Source organism: Podarcis gaigeae (genome assembly GCF_964106915.1).
Source record: "Podarcis gaigeae genome assembly, chromosome: 7".
In the NCBI taxonomy this organism is placed as follows: domain Eukaryota; kingdom Metazoa; phylum Chordata; class Lepidosauria; order Squamata; family Lacertidae; genus Podarcis; species Podarcis gaigeae.
Window position 1 is genome coordinate 20924430 of NC_139683.1, and position 21905 is coordinate 20946334.

At 41.7% G+C, this 21905-nt stretch overlaps 1 protein-coding gene across 1 annotated transcript in view; it reads left to right on the forward strand.

Moving 5' to 3' along the window:
• The window catches only part of ANGPT1 (angiopoietin 1), a 139533-nt gene extending 117884 nt beyond the window's left edge, over positions 1-21649 (forward strand). Inside the window, exons 8-9 of the mRNA XM_083749248.1 lie at positions 6448-6578; positions 18021-21649. Of these exons, the coding sequence (XP_083605374.1) occupies positions 6448-6578; positions 18021-18181 (292 nt within the window). The 3' untranslated portion in view covers positions 18182-21649. The remainder of the gene's footprint in view (positions 1-6447; positions 6579-18020) is intronic.
• Positions 21650-21905: the final 256 nt, after the last annotated feature.

A 21905-nucleotide genomic window follows, 5' to 3' on the forward strand; every position in this document is an offset into this window, starting at 1 on the left:
TCCATATAATAAGGGATGGGGAAGATATTAGGCTCATTTCATCTTTAATGCAAACCTACTTAATCACATTTCCTGAAGCTAGTGAACTGAAACACAACTACTGTATCCTTTGAAATTCATGTTTCAGATCCTTACCCTGAGCACAACTATCCTGTCTGAATTAAGTGTCAATTTGTTTGCCCACATCCAATCCTTTGCTACACCCAGACACAGGTTTGGGACCTCCATGGCATTCCCAGAATAAGGCGTAAAGGAGAAATCAATATACAATTCAACTCTCCAGGGTTTCTGCTATGTGTAGTGTTAGGTTGTGGGTGAACATATCAGACGACACAGCGATTCTTCAAACAGCTCTTGTTTATTCACAAGCCAGGACAGAACTGAAGGGTTCAGTCAGCCTGCTTGTATAGAGCTCCAGTACAACGTTACTGTAACAACTTTCTAAAACTATCCAATCACTGAATGTCACTTTTGATCCCTTATTTGCATAACTATCTACAGTATCCCCCTGCTGGCCCAGGGTGAGAACTTCAGTACATAACATGCATAGTCCAAGCCTGCAATTCCAGCAAATATATCTGCATCATTAACCAGGTTAGGTCAAGGCAGCTTCAGTCACTGCCTCTGAGCATAACAAGCGCATGTGCTTATTTTCTTCTGCTATTAGTGAATACAGAAGGAAATCAAATAATTTGTGGCATAGAAAATAAGCATTTTTCTTGTAACTATGACAATTACTGTATCCTATTATGCGTTTTCAAATACTTGGGAACTTCCCCGTAATCACTGTCTTGCCTTAAGTGAATGTTCCCTTGCCAAAGTAGGAGTACATCCCTGATTTCATGTGTGTGATACAAAAAATATCGACTTCTTTGCAAGGAAAAAATATTTTTGGCTTCAGATGAATTGAAAATATACAATTACTGGCGCTTGATTTTGCAATAAAGTTGAATCAACGCCTGGCATATTTTCAGATGAGGCTCATTCTCTCTCTCTCCTTTTACCTCTAGATAAAAAGTGTTTAGTAGTTAAAGCAATAAATCAGAATTAGGACATTACTCAAGCATAATCTGGACCAGTTGTTGCCTTTTGAGGCCTCCTTAGAAGACCCAAGCCAATCAGAACAGATAGATGTCTAGATTTCATCCCAGGGGAATTAGTCAACCCCTTTGGGTAACTCATTTGGAAATACAACCCTTAGAAATGAAGGAAGTTTTCCTAAATATCTCATTAAAAGGTCCAGTTCCAGGCAAAGAGTTTGTTTGCTTCTGAGTAAACATATTTGAATCTAGCTCCAGATTTTATCTGCTGGATTCTGAATCTGTTGTAAATGTGTAAATGTGATCAGTTCTGGGGCCTGAAATCCTAGGGTCTAAGAGGAAGGGGGCATTGCAGAGACTATAGGATAAAGCAGATCTCTGTGTATGAAGCTGGAGAGAGATTTCCTTTCTCAGAGAAGGGGACCTCACCGTTTTGGTCCAGTCTTCACCAACAGTCAGTAGATGTTGGTGGAGGCAAAAAGGATGCTGATGCAGAGCATGCTGGGGATGATCAGAGGAAGGATCCATGCTATTCTCCCTCCTCCAGGGAGGGAAGTCCACCCTCACAGCTGGCACAGCAAATTACATTCACCTTGTTCCAAATGGGAGGGAAATTCCTAAAGAGGGCACAGAGACAAATTGCAGGCTCCATTCACTGTTACTCTGCTGGCATTTGACAAGGCAGTTTGTCACCTGCCTATAGAATTGGAGCCTTGGTGAATCTTCCAGTATTCATCTGATGTCAACGAGTACACTTTCTCCGTACCTTGCATAATCATCTCTGAAATATACTCGGAATCGAGAGTGGATTTCATGTTCTTTATTCACCTCACAGTGGGGAGGAGGAATGGAAGTTCCCCCAGGATGTCTGCTTTATATACATTATTTACACAATGGGCCTCATGTGATTGGCTAATTCTGGGATTCGCCTGTAGGCCAATCAGGTTGCAGATTCACTTCCACCTGGAGCTGGATTGGGTGGCTCCTGTGGACCAATCAGACTGCTGCATTCTGGATCCTATTGTTCTAGGACCAATCAGACTACTGCATTTTGGATCCTATTCAACTCAGTACATAACAATCCCCTTACTCGCCTTTTACCTAAACTAAAAAGTCCCGACTGCGGCAATCTTTTCTCCACATGTGAATTGCCCTCTCTTTCTGTTTCTCACTTAGAATCCAGTTGCATCTGTGTTCCGTTACAGATACTCATTTAGCGGTGTCTCACTGCGCAGTCTCCTATCAACCACAATCTCCCTTCCATCTGTACTGGAAACCATCTCTGTAGCATGATGTGAAAGATATGTTAAGCCATTAACACTAGAGAAATCAAAACTCAAAATTGCAAAGGCTCGAAGAGAACTTCTGGTAAAACACAATTATGCTATTAGACTGGAAGAATGTCATAAATATAGACAGCTGTGGGAGAGAACAAGGAAAGAATTTAGTCCATTCTCCCCTTTCGGTAATCAGGGTTTTTTTCTCCTTTACAGTGATACATCAGGTTACAGATGCTTTGGGTTAAAGACACTTTGGGTTACAAACTCCGCTAACCAAGAAGTGGTTGCTCCAGGTTAAGAACTTTGCCCCAGGATAAGAACAGAAATCACGAACCAGCGGCACAGCAGCAGCAGGAAGCCCCATTAGCAAAAGCACGTTTCAGGTTAAGAACCATTTCAGGTTAAGAACAGGCCTCTGGAATGAATTAAGTTTTTAACCCGAGGTACCACTGTATAGTTAACTTTCCCCTTCATGCAAAAAATATTATATGAATTTTATCAACAGATAATTTTATCACCAGATACCCCAATGAATGACTCATCTAACATTATGAGGGAATAAGGTGGTTCTCATTCCCACAGTGGGTGGCGCTGTGGTCTAAACCACTGAGCCTCTTGGGCTTGCCGATTGGAAGGTCGGCGATTCGAATCCCCACAATGGAGTGAGCTCCCATTGTTCTGTCCCAGCTTCTGCCAACCTAGCAGTTCGAAAGCCCACCAGCGCAAGTAGATAAATAGGTACTGCTGTGACAGGAAAGTAAACGGTGTTTCCGTGTGCTCTGGTTTCTGCCACGGTGTCCCGTTGCACCAGAAGCAGTTTAGTCATGCTGGCTACATGACCTGGAAAGCTGTCTGCAGACAAAGGCCAGCTCCCTCGGCCTGAACTACAACTCCCATCAGCACCAGCCAGCATAGCCAATGCTCAGGGATGATGGGTGTTGTTATCCAAGACATATGGTAGGGAGTCTAAGCCTGGTCTACAATATTCAACATTATTAATATTCAACATTATTAATTAATTAAAAGTTCAGTTGGGGGGATTTTTAGAAGCTTCCTTACCAATCAGTCTTGACCCATCACTATCCCAATTGCAAAGTCCCTCTCTGTGCAGATACTGAAGTAGCACATACTGCTAATCTAAAATGGCAGGGCAAGGACTGGCTTTCTTTGAGCTCCAGTACTGGCAAACCAGTGAGAAATGTTAAGTTGAGAAGCAATGACTGGCCCAAAGTCACCCAGTGAACTTAATGGTGTCGTTTGACCCTTTAATTAGTCCCCTTTCCCCTCCTATAAAAACTATGAAAGACACTCTGTGTGTATAAGAGTTGATGCATGCAGAGAAAAGGGACAATAAAGGGTTACTTTAGGTGTGATTGTCCTTTACCTGCAGCTGGTTAAGTGTGAGTCAGCAAACTTGTGAGTGAGTGACTCAGCACAATCTAAAGTATAAATACCCTTGTGTTTGTAGCACGTTCCACTGGATCCCCACCCCTTGGCTAGAACCAATTCTGTGTTGGAAGGCCACAAGGAGGACATTTTGATGGAAATACATTTTATTAATTTTGCCATAAGCTACCTCAGTCTGTTGGGACAGACTGAAGTAGGGCTACTTTATGCTACAGTTGTACAGTATATTACTGCTAAGCTGAGGAACAGCATTATATTTTGGACTGCCTGTCAGTGAAGAAACTGACCCTACCCAAACTGTCTGGGTTTTTTCTTTGACAACCACATCCTAGGTTTTGTCCATTTGCACAATCTGCTGGTGTGTTGAATGGGCACTCTGCACATGCCCCAACACATGGCCGAGTGGGGATTCAAACTCTGGTCTCCCAGGTCCATTCAATACATGGGTAGTGAATATGGGACCTTCTGTGTTCATTCATTCAATTCCATTCATGCTCTTTGTATGCCGATTTCCCACAAAATAAAATTATGCTAAAAGCAGTTTACAACAAAGAAAACAAGGCTGCATTCAAACAAACAGTTCAAAAACACTTTCATAATGACATAGCAAAACAACAGCAATGACCCACAAAGACACCACATTTCAATGCTATAAACATGACAAGATTATTTGTTCGTGTGCAGATTATGCCATGACCAGTTTGGATTTAAGTCGAGCAAAAATTCTCATCGAGTTTCTATACATCCAGGTTAAGAAACCCCTGGCTCTTTTTTTAGCACTTTCGGCTATTGATTTCATGATGGGATTTAGCCAGAGTTCTTTAAATGGTGTCAAAAAGCCAGGTTCCACTATTTCTGCTGACATTTGCTTCTGTGAGCTTGGCAGGGGGCTGATGTACTGACAATCTGTGACAGTTTAAAATAAGCTTGTAGATACCATGTTCCGGAGTCGTTTTTCTATCAGCACTATTCCAAAGGAGTTTATTTTCCTCTAGGGGGGAAAAAAAGTAAGATCATTTACCAAAATAAGCCATGAGAGTCCAAGTTCAGTAAATCTAGAAGGCTTTAATCTCAATTTAGTTTGTTTATATTCAAGCAACAACAACAAAAAAAGCATAAGGACCAGCGGAATACTTATTGCTCCAAAACGTAGCCTGTGTATTGCTTTAGAAAACAATATCTAATTGGCACTGCATTTCAACTGTGCCTCATAAAGCGTGACTGTTTTTATGCCCAGCCTTTCTCTGACTTTTTCCAAGATACTTTATCTTAGCTCTGCATTTGGAACTTCCCCTACATTGGATTTATCTTGCCATTTTGATTGGCTGCATTCTTTCCAACGTAGTGCCCTTAATTCTCCCCTTACCGATCCAATTCTGGCTGTGTGTAAAGGGATTATGTAGCAACGTTCTCTTAGTTGGGAATGGGCATTGTGTAGCTGACAGTGCAATTGTACAAGAATGCAATAAAAGCCATCCAGGTAGAAGAAGAAGTGTTTGGATTTGATATCCCGCTTTATCACTATCCTAAGGAGTCTCAAAGCAGCTAACATTCTCCTTTCCCTTCCTCCCCCACAACAAACACTCTGTGAGGTGAGTGGGGCTGAGAGACTTCAGAGAAGTGTGACTGGCCCAAGGTCACCCAGCAGCTGCATGTGGAGGAGCGGAGACGCGAACCCGGTTCCCCAGATTACGAGTCCACCGCTCTTAACCCCTACACCACACTGGCAGGTAGAACAAAGCCATCACAGATCACAGCCATTGATCCTCCATGAACTTGTGAATCCTTTTTTTTTTACTTTTTAAACATTTTATTTATACTTTTCAGATATATACATTTCACTGACCTTACAATCATTCTAACATTTGAAAACTTGACTTCCTTCCCACTCTTTCTGCAGGTTCCCTTAACTTTATTTTAAATATCTTCTGCATATCCAGATTAACGTAACTTACTCATTTATTTATCTTCTTTAAATATATACTCTTATGTAGCTGCAGGTTATTACAACAACCCTGCCTGTGTTTTTATCTGTTTACAATTTATCTGTAAATATTCAATAAACCTTTTCCGTTCTTTTATAATAAAAAAATTGTTACCTCGGTTTCTTATTCTTCCGGTAAGTTTTGCCATTTCCACATATTCCATAAGTTTTTGCATCCGTTCTTCCTTTGCTGGGACTTGTTTCATCCTCTGTTAAAACCACCTAAGTTGGTGGCCATCACTACTTTCTGTGGGAACCAATTAAATAGTATAACTGCACACTGTGTGAAAAATTCCTTTCTTTGGTCTCTCCTGAATCTTCCGACCTTCACCTTCATTGTATGTCCATGAGTTCTAGGACTCAGCTAGACTGGTAAAGAAAAAGTCATTTACGTATATGTGTTGTATGTGTGATATAACATTGTGCCACCAGATGGCGACATGGAGTCCCGTTTTTCTCCATGTTTTCCCTGTTTAAATTTACAACTCTTTAAACTGAAATGCTTCTTTGATGTGTCTAGATACAGCCCTAGTGTGAGCCATTCTAAGTCTGTTGTACACAGTGGGGGAAATCACAAATTAGTTAAGTCATAATGATATGGCTGAAATATGATTTCAGCATTTTCAGGATTTCGGGAATCTTCCTGACTTGTCACCACCACAGAATTCCAAATCAAGTGTGGTTCGTTGTGTGGCTGTATTGGATAACACGAAGAACCTCTCTTGTCTCTTTGTAGGCTGTATCTAAAGGGTCATTCAGGAACCGCAGGAAAACAGAGCAGCTTGATACTGCACGGAGCTGACTTTAGTACCAAAGATGCTGACAATGACAACTGCATGTGCAAATGTGCCCTTATGCTAACAGGAGGTAAGCATCAAATGATAAAAAACACTCATAATAAAGGGATGGATGGATCAAAAGATGAATGGATGGATGGATCAATGGAGAAAGAGCTGCTTTCTACTGAATCATGATTCTAATCCTTCCAGCCCGCTGCTACCAACAGTTTTCCAAAGGGTTTCAAACAGAAGTTCTTTTCAGCTTACTGAGATTCCTTTAGCTAAAGTTTCACTGAAAATCAATGGGAAATTGGTCTTCCTCCTTAGGGGAAACATCTGCAGGGTTTTAAGGGAGCCTTGTTAAGGCTTGTGAAACCTGGTGTGTTCAACATTTTTTTCTGTTACTGAGCTACCTTCTGCTTCTTGTACTGCTCTCTACCTTCTAAGAAGTGACGAATTGATTTAAATCTTCTTTTTAAGAAAGACGCAGGGCGAAAGGTGCGGATAATGGAGACCTGGTTTTGGGTCTCCTGTCTCACAACGTTTTTGTTAGATTTGGATTGGGACCACAGTATCTATTCATGTTCACTAGATTTAGTTCTGTTCTGGAAATGGGACAAATAAGTGAACACTGGGGATTTCAGTTCCAGTTTCTGATTTTGTCATCTGCCCCCCCCCCCCCATGGCTGCTTGTTACAAATGATAGTGGTGATGATGTTGGGGTGGACGGTGGGGGTGTCATCTGATCTCAAGTCACTATCATCTTGGTATATTATTTATGGCGCCAAACAAAAATAAATACTGCTGATGTATTGATAAGAGTCCAATGGGAAATTCACTGGGAATGTTGAGTTAGTAACCAAGATGCCCCCCGCCAGGGCGATCCTAGACATTTGAAGTGAGTCCTAGTAATTTCTTGTGCAAAGCTTCCAAGTAAGAAAAAGCTATATGGACATATAAGGAGATGCTTTTACCCGTTTTTGTCAGCTGTATGACTAACGATGCCTGAGTCATTTTTTCAGGGTCGGTGCTACTAATTGATTGTGCATAAACATCTTTAAATAGGATATGATGGGTTATTTTTTTTCATGGATTTGCAATGTACAGCCAGCTTCCTGTGAGATAGCGCTTTGAGCACTTCACAACACTGAACCGTAGAAAGATCCGTTCAATTCTTTTGTCACAACAAACTGTCTGATAACAAAAAGTGGCTGTGATAACTATGTAATAAAAATAATTCATCTTGTAAAATAATTGTATCTTAGACAGTAGAAAGCCTTATCAGACTTTCTGTTGGTTTTGGCAACACCATAGACAGCCTTTTGATTATGAATTCTATAAAATATACACAAGTTCTGCAGCTATCTTGACAGCCTGGAGGGTTTTGTAGTCTCTGGGAGATGAGCAAAATATTTTATGTGTAGCAAGTGACAAAAGAGATGATCAGAGATGGAGACTGGAATAACCAGAGATTAAAAACTACAACTGGAAAGCCACAATTTATTCTGTACTGTTGTTAAATGTTTTAGTGCCAAAGTCCCTTGAGGAAAGTTTGAAGGAAGTTGGGATATTTAGCCTGGAGAAAAAGCAATTAAAAAGTGACAAAATAGACATCTTCAAATAACTGAAGGGCTGCCACAAAGATTACAGAATCATAGAGTTGGAAGGACCACAAGGATCATCGAGTCCAACCCCCTACAATCCAGGAATCTTTCACCCAATGTGGGGCTCAAATTCACAGCCCTGAGATTAAGAGTCTCACGCTCTACCAACTGAGTTGTGATAAAGCAGGTTCAATTTATGTTGCTTCAAAGGATGGGACCTAAAATAATTGGATTGAATTACAAACATATGATTTTTGACTAGACATTGAGTAGAACTTAGGAACATAGGAAGGTATGAAGACATTCTGAAATGAAACATATTTGATCTTGTTATAGGATTAATAAGCAAATGTGTATAAAACTAATTGCAATATTCAAGTGCAACGTCCCATCACTGCAAAGATTTCTGCATGTGCAATGGGATTTCTCCCCCCCCCCACTCCTCCCCATTTACTTTACCCAGCTCTGCTCTGGAGGGTTCGGGAGGGACCTCTAGGACAAATCTGGGTGATGCATGGTGAGAGGAGAGATCATTTGTCAATTCAGCAAAAGTTAAACACTTGATTTAAAGGCTAAGAAATAACAAGGCCAACGGGAGAAGATTTTGGGTAGAATTCAGTGTTGTGCAAAGGTGTTAGCTCCATCAGCACAAACATTTCTGCTTGCCAGATGGAACAATCTCCCAACCCTCCCAAGCAGATTTGGGGAGGGTGTCGGGGAGGAGAGAGGGGAAAGTCCCATTGCACTGGAGGGACTCATTGTGTTGGCTTCCACCAGCTCAACAACTTGATTGAATTTCTCTTTCCAGCATGATGTGGAATGGTGGGCTTCAAGTTTGGCCAAACTTTAAAGGTCTGTGTAGAAAACTCTATAGTTAATGCTCTGATCCTTCTAGGTAGTATTCCAAAAGCCGTTATTTATTTTGCATCTAAAATGTTTGCATGCCATTCATGCAATCATTTGATAGGCTGGGTGGAATCGAAAGAGGTAATTATGGAAGGCCAAGCAAGATTTAGAGCAGGTAGATCTACCACAGTCTATTGCTTTGTGCTGGCATACCTGGCTCAGAGGTTTGCAACAGGATATAAAAGGTCCCTTGATGCAGCTTTTGTTGACCTGTTATGATCATCATAATTACCTACAGTGCTGTGAAGTATATACAGATCGCAAAAGTAGAGCAGTCTGTTTCCAAAAAGGTTTACAATCTTCAGTGAACCATCAAAAAAGGTCTTTTCCATTGAAAACCCGTAGAAGTACTGAGCACATTTATTATTAAGACAAGGCCATATTTAAGGCCATTTGCATATTTAAATCACATTTAAATGCCGCGGTGGCTGGTGCACATTGTCAATGGTAGGACGGAAAGCAGAGGGAGCCACCGTAGGCAGAGACAGAGCTAGTGGCAGGCAGAGCCAAGACATTCTAGTTTTGCCCCCTCCTTCCTTCATGTCAAACAATGAGACTTAGAAGGAAGAAAGTGACAGGCAATTTCAGCCCCTGGACTGGTTTGTAAGTAAGAAGGGAGGCAGGAGAGGCCAGCTGAGGGCAGACTATGAATGGACCAGCCTCCACAGTTATAGAGCCAATGTCCATAGAGTTTGTAGGCATATAGTTACAGGACATTGAACTGTTGCGTTTTACATCGCCTGTTGCATGTGTGGATGTTCTAAATGCTGAGCTGTATGTTATTATAATGGGTGTTCTTTCTAAGGAACAGACATACAAAACATTAATTTACTTTTTCATAGGATCTAAGCAAAGTTCTTTATGTGTGTGTGTGTTTGTGTGTGTGTGTGTGTGTGTGTGTGAGAGAGAGAGAGAGAGAGAGAGAGAGAGAGAGAGAGAGAGTTGTGCACATGCAGGCAGCCAGTTTAACCTGAACTTGGGGACATAAACACAACATTTCTACTGAAAACTAGTTCCTCAGTGTTCTGTGCATTCATCACTTTCTGACTACACTGTCAATGTATGTGCCCATGAGCCATCACAGACCTAATACCAGAGATGGAGCAGTCATATTATCCAATGGCCCATCAAACAGACATTATCAATAGTAAGTCTATACCTTCAGATGTCAGTCTTTTCATGTAGACTAGGCAAACTCCATCAATGTGCATACATGAGTGAACTAGTTCAGAATCATCCGAAAAATGTTTTGCTTTGTTTTATTTTTTGGATGGATTTCCAAGCTACCCAACATCTCTAGTTGTGGAACTTTCTGCCTCAGAAAGAGAAAGATAGAAACCAGCTTGAAGACAAAAGATTGTAAACCGCCAAGTGTCCCTATTTTCCAGGGATGTCCCTGATTTAGGGAAGCCATCCTGGTTTCTGATTTGATCCTGGAATATCCTGCTTTTTCCCCTTAGGATGTCCCTATTTTCATTGCAAAAATGTTAGAAGGTATGGCAGGATGTCCTTATTTTCTTTGGAGAAATGTTGGAGGGTATGGAGTTATTTGACTCAAAAGCAGTCTGAAGGCAATCCTGTATAGGGAAGGGGTTCTTTAAATGTTTAATGTTTAATGTTTTATTGTGTTTATATATATATATATATATATATATATATATATATATATATATATATATTTGCTTTCGTAGATTTTCACGGGTACAGGAATGCAGGTTTTGGTGTCCTCGGGTGTCTTCCCGTGTAAAAGTTGGGGTGTCTAGGCGACGTTTCGACGAGGTCTCACTCGTCATCTTCAGGCTGGTGCTTTCGGCTTCTTGTTACTGGAACAGAGCGGGATCTCAATGTTTGAGTTCCTATAAATACTGTAGAGGGGGTGTGGTGTCTAGCCTCCAATGTTCTGGGCAGAGAGGAAGTTCCCAGGCTAGTGTGCCTTTTCTTCTTTTGTTCTTTAATTACTTAATCACTCAAGGTATCTCTCAAGTAATTAAGGAACAAAAGAAGAAAAGGCACACTAGCCTGGGAACTTCCTCTCTGCCCAGAACATTGGAGGCTAGACACCACACCCCCTCTACAGTATTTATAGGAACTCAAACATTGAGATCCCGCTCTGTTCCAGTAACAAGAAGCCGAAAGCACCAGCCTGAAGATGACGAGTGAGACCTCGTCGAAACGTCGCCTAGACACCCCAACTTTTACACGGGAAGACACCCGAGGACACCAAAACCTGCATATATATATATATATATATATATATATATATATATGTTGGAAGCTGCCCAAAGTGGCTGAGGCAACCCAGTAAGATGTGTAGGGTATAAATTGAAAAATTATCATTATGGAATGGGATGTTTCTATTTCCATCAGAGAAAGTTGGAGGGTATGCTGCGGTTCCAATAAATAAGACATATTTTTAGCTAGGAATATTGAATTAAAATCAGCAGATGCTCAACTAGTAATTTAAACAGAAGGATGAGGATTTAGAAACATCAGTAGAATTATTTCTTGCTCTCCCCCTACAGGTCCATAAGTAGCAAACCTTGATTGTTTTAGGCCAGTATAATTTCTGGTATGAATGAATAAATGTTTACTGTTGAAATGATTGAAGCCATTGACCATAACAATATTTGAAGTGTTTTTAAAACAACAAATAAAAAAAATTCTAGAATAATGGAACCACCAAGAACAATGCAAAATCCTTCCAGTTATATTGAATCATTCTGGCAGTATAATATATCTCTGGGGATAAAATGGACCAGCTCAGAAGCTGATTGCAATTCTGTCTAGTCAATCACCACTCCCTTAGCTGTATGAGAAAAATTCAGAGATTTGTAGGGGAGATGGCTGTAATTTGGATGTGGATTAATTTAACAGGCCGAAATTCCCCTTTCCCCATTTTATCTGTGCAGTTATCTGCCAGTCTACTGTTGCTGGGCTGGGGATAGCGCCATAAGTAGAGTTTAAAAAAGACCATTCCTCACATTATTCTCCAGAATAAGTTGCAGTTGCTGCTTAGCAAAAATCGAACCTTTGAGGCAATGGCAACTTTTAAACACTTGAAACTATGGGGGAAATATGGAGATCTGTCCTGTAGCCAGGTCAGCAGGAAGGCAGGAAGTTAGTATCCTGGGACCTGTTTCACACACACACACACACACACACACACACACACACACACATTTCACTTGATCTCTCAGCTGAATGTGTGAAGCATCTTCACTGGAAAAGCATTGTTTGAGTTGGAATTGCATGAGATGCAGGTTTTCTCTGAGGGGATTAAACTCTGATGGTTCATCCAAGCAAACGAGCAATGATTTGATGAGGCAGTCAAGAAGGGATAAACAACACATGTTTGTGTGAGCTGGACCACATAGATAAACCATAATAGACATGTCTCCAGTACCCCATAAAGGAGACCCCACTTAATTGTGCAAGTCAGCCGGGAGTCCTTAAATGTGGTACGTACTTTAGCAAATCATTCCTGTAGGCATAATTTAGGTAGTCTGTCATGTAGGGCTGCTTTGGGATTACACAGTGTTTAGGTTGCCTTGCTCAGAAAAGAAAAATATCCCCAAAGAAAGTCTGTCTTTCATGCTATGATGGTTGTTGTGAAATAGAATGGTAATAGATACCACTTTCCTGGTTCATACTCCTGACAGTGTAAATGGAGCTGAGAGCCGCTTATGTGTTCCAGGCTCAGCTCTGGAAAGGGGGAGGGGGAAATCGAGGATTAGATTTTTCCATGTTTAGCTTTGTCTTAAATTTCTGCAAGATTATGCTCTTGTTACAGTCAAACATCAGCTCTGCTGCTTTCTTTTTCTTTGGTTATTAGCCCCTTAGGTATAGCTTTGTAATCAAAGAGAGGTCAGCTATATCAAAATAGCAGAATGCCAGAATGTATTTGGCAATGATCCTTCCCCAAAGATCTTGTTATGAAGTGTTACTTCGGGGGTGGGGAGCTTACAAAGTATTGTTCAAAAAAAAATATGCAAGAAATTACTTTGCAAGGCTCAAGTCATAAATTCACTCTGGTCGAAATGCACAGAGTCGCGTAAACCTTGGAGCTATGCGCTGATCATTGTTACCACTGGTTAAAAAAGAAAAAAGAAAACAAGGACTCCTTTCCTTTGGGTGGAATGCAGAGGACCAATTCTGCTGACAAAGTGCACAAACCGCATGGGAAGCACATTCTGCCCACAAAAAAAGAAATTTGTGTTTAATTCCCCTGCATCTCCAGAGATAGGACGGGAATCCTTGAACACCAAAGGTGCCTTTTATTATTTTTATTATTCTTTCTTACAAAAAAAAAAAAGTTAGTAAGCATTTCAGTTTGGAAGACGCCGTGTTGTTCCATGGAGTCAAAGAAATCTCACACCGCTCTGCTAACTGTGTGTGCTCAGTTTTGATTGTTACTTGGCTCTGCTAGGCTCCCCTGCAGATGCTTCCAGCAGGTTCACAGATGCTGTGTTGCTGCACAAAACAAGCAACCTCTAGTTTAAATGGAACAAAAGGTGCAGACGGGCTTCCTTCCCCTTTGGGAGATGGGGGAATCTCTTTATTTCATTATTAGCCTTCAACCCCAAAAGCACAAACCTAAGCTGTCCTGCTATATACTCCTTTCAAAAAAGGGACTTCTGTAATGAGTAAAGCCATGCTTCTGATACATTGCTTTGCTTCAGAATTCTTGTCTTGCAGGTCCCTCTGCATTGTGCTTTGTAGAAGGAACAGTTTATCTGAGGGCCAAACTAGATTTGATGTAGTGGGAACCATGATAGTTTTTAAATTTGGTAAAAAGCAGCCACGTGGGTTTGGATTCAGTCTGCTTTGTTTGGATGAAAATGTCCCCAAACGTCTATCAGCAATGGAGATAACCTACGTCCATACATTAAAAGCATTTTTTATAATCCTGTGACAAGCATGAAGCATCCTGGGAACTGTAGTTTGTTAAGGGTGCTGGGAATTATAGTCCTGTGAGGTCATCACCTTTAACCTCCTAGAGTTTTCAGGATGTTCCATGACTCTTAAAGTGGGAATGGTGATGATATTCCATGTTATAGATAGCTTTTCCTGCCACCTAAACAGCAGCTTCCAGCGGGGGTGCAGAGTTTTAGCTTAGTGAGATGAATTAATGTCCCCTCCCCAGCATTGCAACTGCAAGTCAAGTGAAATTGCTTCCACGGTGGCTGCTTTTAACCAAAGGAAAAGATTTCAGGAGATCCGGTCAGAGATCTCCCACACACTATTTAGCTTGGCTCTTAGAGTGACCGCTGAAACGTTACCTAAACTGAAATTCAAGGCTAATGTGGGGGTTCCTTTTCAGGTGAACAGCTTTTGAGGGTAGCCCAATTTTGTTTGGAAAGAGTACTAAGAGTTCTCACAGGAGTTTCGCATATCCCTTATTGATTTGCTTGGAAAGAGGTTGGGGGTGGGAGGAAGGAGAATTGTAAGTAATATGAGGTGGGGAAGGAACGTCCACATTATTTTATTCTCTCATCAATGTACATGGCAAGTCTCTGCCACAAATCTGCTGACAGTCTAAATTTCGTTGGTGGTGGGTGGGTGGGGGTATCAAAGAGGGCAAAAAGGAGTGGAAATAAGAAACAACAGAATGAAAGGGTGAGTGGGTAAAACCAGTGTTAACAAGGCTTTTGTGCATTTACAGTGGATGATTGGGTTGCAAACGTGATCTGTGTGGGAAGCATGTTCGCAACCCGCAGTGCAGCATAATGTCTGCACATGCGCGGGTCGCGATTTGGCACTTCTGCACATGTGCAAAGTGCAATTTAGCGCTTCTGCTCATATGCAAGCACCGAAACCTGGAAGTAACCTGTTCCGGTACTTCTGGGTTCAGCGCAGTGCGCAACCTGAAATCATGCAACCTGAAGCATTTGTAACCCAAGGTATGACTGTATTTGTTTATAAAAGTAGCTACCGTATTTTTTGCTCCATAAGATACACTTTTTTTCCTCCTAAAAGGTAAGGGGAAATGTGAGTGCGTCTTATGGAGCGAATGGCGCTGCGCAGAGAGGGAGAGCTGTGCAACACCCGTTCAGCGAAGCGGGAGGAGGAACAGAAGGAGACCCTGTTCCTCCTCCCGCTTCACTGAAGGGGTGCTGTGCAGCTCTCCCTCTCTGCGCAGCGCCTCTCCTATGAAGGAGAGGTGCTGCGCACAGAAGAACTGTGCAGCACCCCTTCAGCGACATGCCTGTCCTGGCCTCTGCCTTATCCATGAGCAGCCTCTTCGGGCAGGGGGAGCCTTCATCCCACTGCCCTGAAGAGGCTTGGCGCGGTTATCCTAGAAGCCAGAACAGCCACACAGTATCCCAGAAGCCAGATCCCTCTTGCTGTTCTGACTTCTGGGATTCAGAATATTTTTTTCTTGTTTTCCTCCTCCCAAAACTAGGTGTGTATTATTCTCTGGTGCGTCTTATGGAGCGAAAAATACGGTATATACCACCAGTTCATACAATATAAGAAGGCAGTGTATAACAATATATACAAAGTATAAAACACCATATAAACAGTACAAAATGATTGTTAAAGTGACTGGCTGATCAAAAAAATTATACTGTTGCATAGGCCTGTCTTCAAGAGATGCCCGAAAGTCAATAGCAAGCATACCTGTTGAATCTCTGCTGGAAGAGTATTCCACAGCATGGTCCTGGTAACACTAACTACTTGACTTCTATGGGAGGTCAGTCAGGCCTCTGAAACATGGGGGTTGAATGGGATAGCCTCCAAAGTCCCTTACAAGTCCATGATTCTATGCCTGCGAACATATCGTCATGGGTGACCAAGTGATAGAGGGTCTGGAAACCAAGCCTTATATAAGGTTACCAGGTGTTTTTTTTCAGTGAATCCGGGGACACTTTTCAGCTTCAATGGATTTTGTATGGGGACTGATTTGTAAATCCAGGGACAGTCCCCAGGAAACAGGGACCTCTGGCAACCTTATGAGGAATGGTTGAAGGCCATAGCTGTCAACTTCCAGATTTGAAAATAAGGGATCAGCAGCCTCGAAAATAAGGAATCAGTAGCCTCACCTGTTCCAGGGACAGTCTATGGGATATCTAACAATCCGGGATAGCAGCGGGAAGCAGCGGGAAACGGTGCTGGAATAAGGGAATTTCCCGCCAAAAAAGGGAAGGTTGACAACTATGTTGAAGGCATTGGTTATGTTTAGCCTGGAGAACAGAAGAGTGGGAGGTGTTGTGATAGCCATCTTCAAGTATTCAAAGGGAGCAGAGGGTAGGACCCAAACTAATGTTTTCAAATGGCAAGAAAGGAGATTCCAACTAAACATTTGGAGGAACTTTCTGGTAGTAAGAGCTGTTTGACAGTGGAAGGGACATATGGAAAGTGGTGGGCTCTCCCTTGTTGGAGGTTTTTAAGCAGAGGTTGGATGGCTATCTGTCAGGGAATCTTTGGCTGTGATTTCTGCACTGCAGGGGGTATGATTTGATTTAGAATAATAGAATTGTAGAGTTGGAAGGTACCCTAAGGGTCATCTAGTCCAACCCCTTGCAATGCATAAAGTTCTGCCTTGCTCAAACTGTGCTAGTAAAGTGATATGATCCTTTTCTGTATTCTAATTAAAACTAGTTGAGTTTGTTTGAGTGAGTGTCATCAAGAATAAGAGTCTGCAAATGTTTGTTTCTGAATGATTTATTTAGCCATTGTTTACCTCTTTAAAGTTTGGCTACAAATATTTAAACAACCCAAAAAAAATCTTCAGAGGGCAAAACTTGATCTCTCATAATTTTATGCTTTCAAGAAGGAAATATTGTGATCCCCCACAAACACGGCTGGAACATGTATGCTTCTTAATCAAGGAAAGAAACAAGCTTCCCTGTTAAAAAAAAATCTTTGCAGTTCTTTCATACATTTAGGGAGCAATCCTATGGCAAGATTCACTGAGATGAGCAATTTAGGATGCAGTGGATCTCTGGCCCAGCTGATTAACTCCCCGACCCTGCTTAGGCTGAAAATATGGTGGTGTAACTTGCTCATCCTGGCTCAGCCAGGACTCAGCTGATGCCAGCATAATTCACCCGAAATTAGCAGGGGCAGAACCACAGAGCCTAAGACTTGCCGATCAGAAGGTCGGCGGTTCGAATCCCCGCAACGGGGTGAGCTCCCGTTGCTCGGTCCCTGCTCCTGCCAACCTAGCAGTTCGAAAGCACATCAAAGTGCAAGTAGATAAATAGGTCCCACTCTGGTGGGAAGGTAAACGGCGTTTCCGTGCGCTGCTCTGGTTCACCAGAAGCAGCTAAGTCATGCTGGCCACATGACCCAGAAGCTGTCTGCGGACAAACACTAGCTGCCTTGGCCAATAAAGCAAGATGAGCACCGCAACCCCAGAGTCGGCAACGACTGGACTTAGTGGTCAGGGGTCCCTTTACCTTTTAACCCCATTCAGTTTGGTCACAAGGCCTGGCAGCCCAGCATAAGAGCTCTATTCCATAAGTTTAGAGACAATGACATGAATGACTAGATTTGCAGATGCACCCATGAAAATTTATTTATGCATGCATGTTGGGTGTCAGTGTTGTGAAATTACTATAAAATAAGATGTTAAGAAGTCAAACAAATGGAAGGATGTCTTGTTCAGTGTCATTTGATCTAGAATCAACTCTGATTATAGGCAAGGACCCAAAATTTAGCTGCTGTCAAGGGTTTGCAATATCCACTGGAATAGTTGTTCCTTTCTTTTTGAGAAGCAGACCTGTATGCCACATAACAAAATATTTTTTGAAAATTCCCTCACTTTCAGAGTACTGCTATTCCTATTTCTATTATTATGACTGTTTTTTATGTAGCCACTCGTGCAGTTCTTAGAATCCCAACCTCAAAATATTTCTTCTTTTTCAAAAAAAGAAGAAGAAACTCAAACTATGGCCTCCACGGCCTTTACCGTGGAGTTGGATTCTACACATTTGCCAGCCAGCATGATGTTGCAAGCCAAAGTGAGCATGCTTAGTTGGTGTATGGTCTAATGGTTTTGTTTTTAATGATTTCAGGGTGGTGGTTTGATGCCTGTGGGCCTTCCAATCTCAATGGAATGTTCTACTCTGCTGGGCAGCACCATGGAAAAATAAATGGAATCAAATGGCACTACTTCAAAGGCCCCAGTTATTCATTACGTTCCACAACTATGATGATCCGGCCCTTAGACTTTTAAACGCGCCAAGCAAAAGCAAGAACAATGTGCAGTATAGCTACCATATTCTGAAGAACTTCGTATGTGACCTTCAGAAGCAGAGGGTGAGGACTTCCTGAAAGCACCAAATGGCAGCCGCCCATCAGTACTCAGATCTTCCCTGTCACAGGCTGCAGTAAACGGACACAAGTCACCACCCAACACACCAGGATGCAGATGACACTGTGGTTGCTTGGACTAGCGAAGGTGTTTATTGCGGCAGATCAGTGGACAACATTACGGTTCGGTTGCCACAAATGAACCTAATACTTTTGAGCAGAAGCTTGTTTGCTTGTACAAAACTGCCAGATTAAACTAGATGAAATTTTGTAAAGCAGAAATACATCATCATCATCATCACCATCATCCGTGGAGAAAAGGAGGCTTGTCAGTGAAGGAAATAACACAGAATCTATGCAAAAAAAAGCACAACCGATATTTATTTTAATTGGTACATGTGCCTTAAAAAAGAAACACAAAGATGGTCGTTCAAAGCGTTGCTTGGTATCAGCAAACACCATTTAGATGGATAACGTCTCTTTAATGTAGGATCAATATGGTATGTTGGAGCAATTTCTCATTAAGTCAGTTTCAAATGTGAAACATGCCCCCAATAAAGAGACTGTGAATCATGATGGACAGAGAATGATAAGAGCAATACGCAGAGAGTTGTCAATGGTCCTGCATGGCTGGGGTGAATGTAGGTAATCCTGATAATTGGCATAATCCTTCAACTGGGATTTATAGCATGATAACAAAAGAAACCAGGGATTTTTCTTTCTGACTGTTACGGCTCTGGCCTCTAGCAAATGAAATCTGAATGTCAAACCCAGATATTTTGTAAGGTGAAATAAAGGTTATTTTGCAAATGGAATTTCCTTTGAAATATACGGCATGGATGCAGATGGCGTAACCACATATTCCAACTGGATTTGGTTCATGAAGCAGTGTTTTGTTGTTGTTTTTGCATGTGCACATTTTAGAGTTAATTACTTCTGGATTGCTTTTAGACCTTCGTTTCTTCTCTATGTTATTCACCCTTAATCTGCAAAATAAGTTAAGCAGGAGACTATCAGTTCTTTGCTGTGCTTCAGTTACTGCTGTGAAATAGTAAATACAGGAGAACTAAGGGAATACTTACAGTTATGTATTGTAATTGCAGTGGGCATGGGCACAGAGTAGCCACAGTTAAAGGCATTAATTTCAGTGGGAAAATTAAGCCTATGCGTAACTCTTTTATTTGAAATGAATGGGACTTAAAAGTGCTCATCTGAATCATGTCCCATGCGTAGGGCTGCAATAAACGTGTAGCTTTCGGTAGTTGTATGGAAGGGGTTTGTTGTGCTCTAGTACTACAATGTTGGTTCCTGATTAACTTGCCTCCAATGTATGCACTTCTAGAATTTCATGTGCTTCCTTGTGTACATTGTCGACCAGCTCAGACAGACATATGGCCCAAGGAAACACACCTATGCTTCATTTATTGTAACTCATGTGCATAAAAGATCTCATACATAGGAAGTTGCCTTATGCAGGTCCCTCTAGCTCAGCGCTGCTTCTGTGCAGACTATCAGTATCTTTCTAGGGTTTTAGATGTGAGTTCCCCCCAGTTCTACCTGCAGATGTCAGGTATTAAACCATGTACTCTGCCACAAAGCTTGTGGTCCTTCTCTTGCAGAAATGGGTGAGATAACCATTCACACGTAAAAATTAGGCTCATTCCATTATTTTTGAGAGCCATCCTTTTAAAGAAAATGGGGATCAGAGAAAGCTGACCGGCCATACATTTGTATGTGCAACCATCTGGTCCACATCCAATATTATTTGCTCAGTTGGCTTTCATCTATGTGCATTTTCAGAATACATGGGAACTTATCAGGTCCACAAAATGTTGACAAGACTTCAGAGCTCCAGTGTGCATGAGAAGTTAAATGGGGAAACCAATGTGAATGGGAACTCACATTGTGATGGGAACTTGTGTGCATGTGTGGCGCTGAGCAAATGCTATCAACAAAGCATGGACATGCACTGCACACATTCCTTATGTATGTGTAGATTGGGGGTTTTCCAGCTATCAAGGTATCATTATCCGAGCTTTTCTATGCCATGAGAAGTATCTGAGTGAGGAAGGATCATCTTATGGGGGAAATCATTTACAAATCAGCATCTCAGGAAGTCCTTGTTGTAAGAAGACCGTGTTCAGGACTGTTCAACAAGTCTCACTCTGACTTTCAACTGTGTTTCATATATCATTATGGGTGTACCTTAGGGGTGTCTAACCTGTGGGCTGCAGACCACATCTGGTCCTCCAAGAGGTCTTATTTGTGCCCCCTCATCACACACACCCGTTAAATGGGACAGGCCACTAGCCATGATGGCTATAGTCTCCCTCCATAGTTGGAGACAGTAATGTTTCTGAATACCAGTTGCTGGAAACCACAGGAAGGGAGAGTGCTCTTGTGCACAAATCCTGCTTGTGTGTTTCTCACAGGCATCCAGTTGTCCACTGTGAGAGCACCATGCTGGACTAAATGGGCCATTGGGCTGATCCAGCAGGCTCTTTTAAGTTTGATGTCCTCCATCACTCCTGAAGACAACAGGCTAACATAGGAAGTGCAGGGCAGGCTGTGGTGTAGACACATTGCTCTGCCTTCCAACACAGTCAATCCCTCACACTCAGCCTCTGTCACTTGAGATGACCACCTCACTGTGTCTAATGTTTGATATATTTTTAACTGTTGAATCACTGCAAATTATTTTATAGCAAGTGATTCAGAAATGGAAATGAATAACTAATAAATAAACAGTAGTGGAATCCGGCCCTGTTGAAATGAGCACACAGTTGGGTTGCTCTGAAGCATGAGCCTCTTTTTGAAGGAAATAAAAAATGTTCAACAAGTGTTTCTAATGTTGTGCTTAAGAAAGTTGACTATCCACCCTCTTCATCCCTGGTAGGCAGCTTGCTTTGCTTCCATTTATGGGAATGATGAAGCTTGCACAGGTTTCCTATTGAAAACCTGGAAGTACAAGGGGGTGACCACAGGATTATTTGTAACCGTGATGGCTCAATGTCTCTCAAGTTTAGAAGGTCTTTTGTATTGATGTATCTGTATGTATTTTTCTTTGCATTATCCTGCCTGAAGGGTTAGTTTGTTGTGTTCCAACTTGTTCTTTGCTCAGTGGTTCCTACATACTTCTGGTTTCTCTCCCATTCCAGCAGTCTTCATTTAAGTCCAAAAAGTGTGCTACTTCTCAAAAATTCTTTTTTTTTTTAAGTCTCCAAATCAGGAATGCCATCGTGTAGATCGTATTGCAAAGGACAATTAAAAAAAAATCATAAAGGAAAAGATATGTCAAAACTCAAGCATGATATTTACTGTTTATTTATCTCAGTTTGAACAAATGGGAACATGGTTTCCTATCCTTTATAATAAAAACATTTAAAACACATTGGTTGGCTCCGTGTTTTGCTGTGTTTGGAGTGTACGTTCTTGTGGTAGCCCACATTTGAGAGGAGGGAAAACCTAAGTAGAACAATATTCAGAAGTTCAGGCTGGCAATCTGAGGGCTGAGAAGATCAAGCCTCTTTGACACTACTAGAACTTGGGGACATCCAGTGAATCTGGTTGTTGAAAGATTCAGGAAAGACAAAAGGAAGTACTTCTTCACACAGCACCAAGGTAAATGATGGAATGCAGTCCCACAA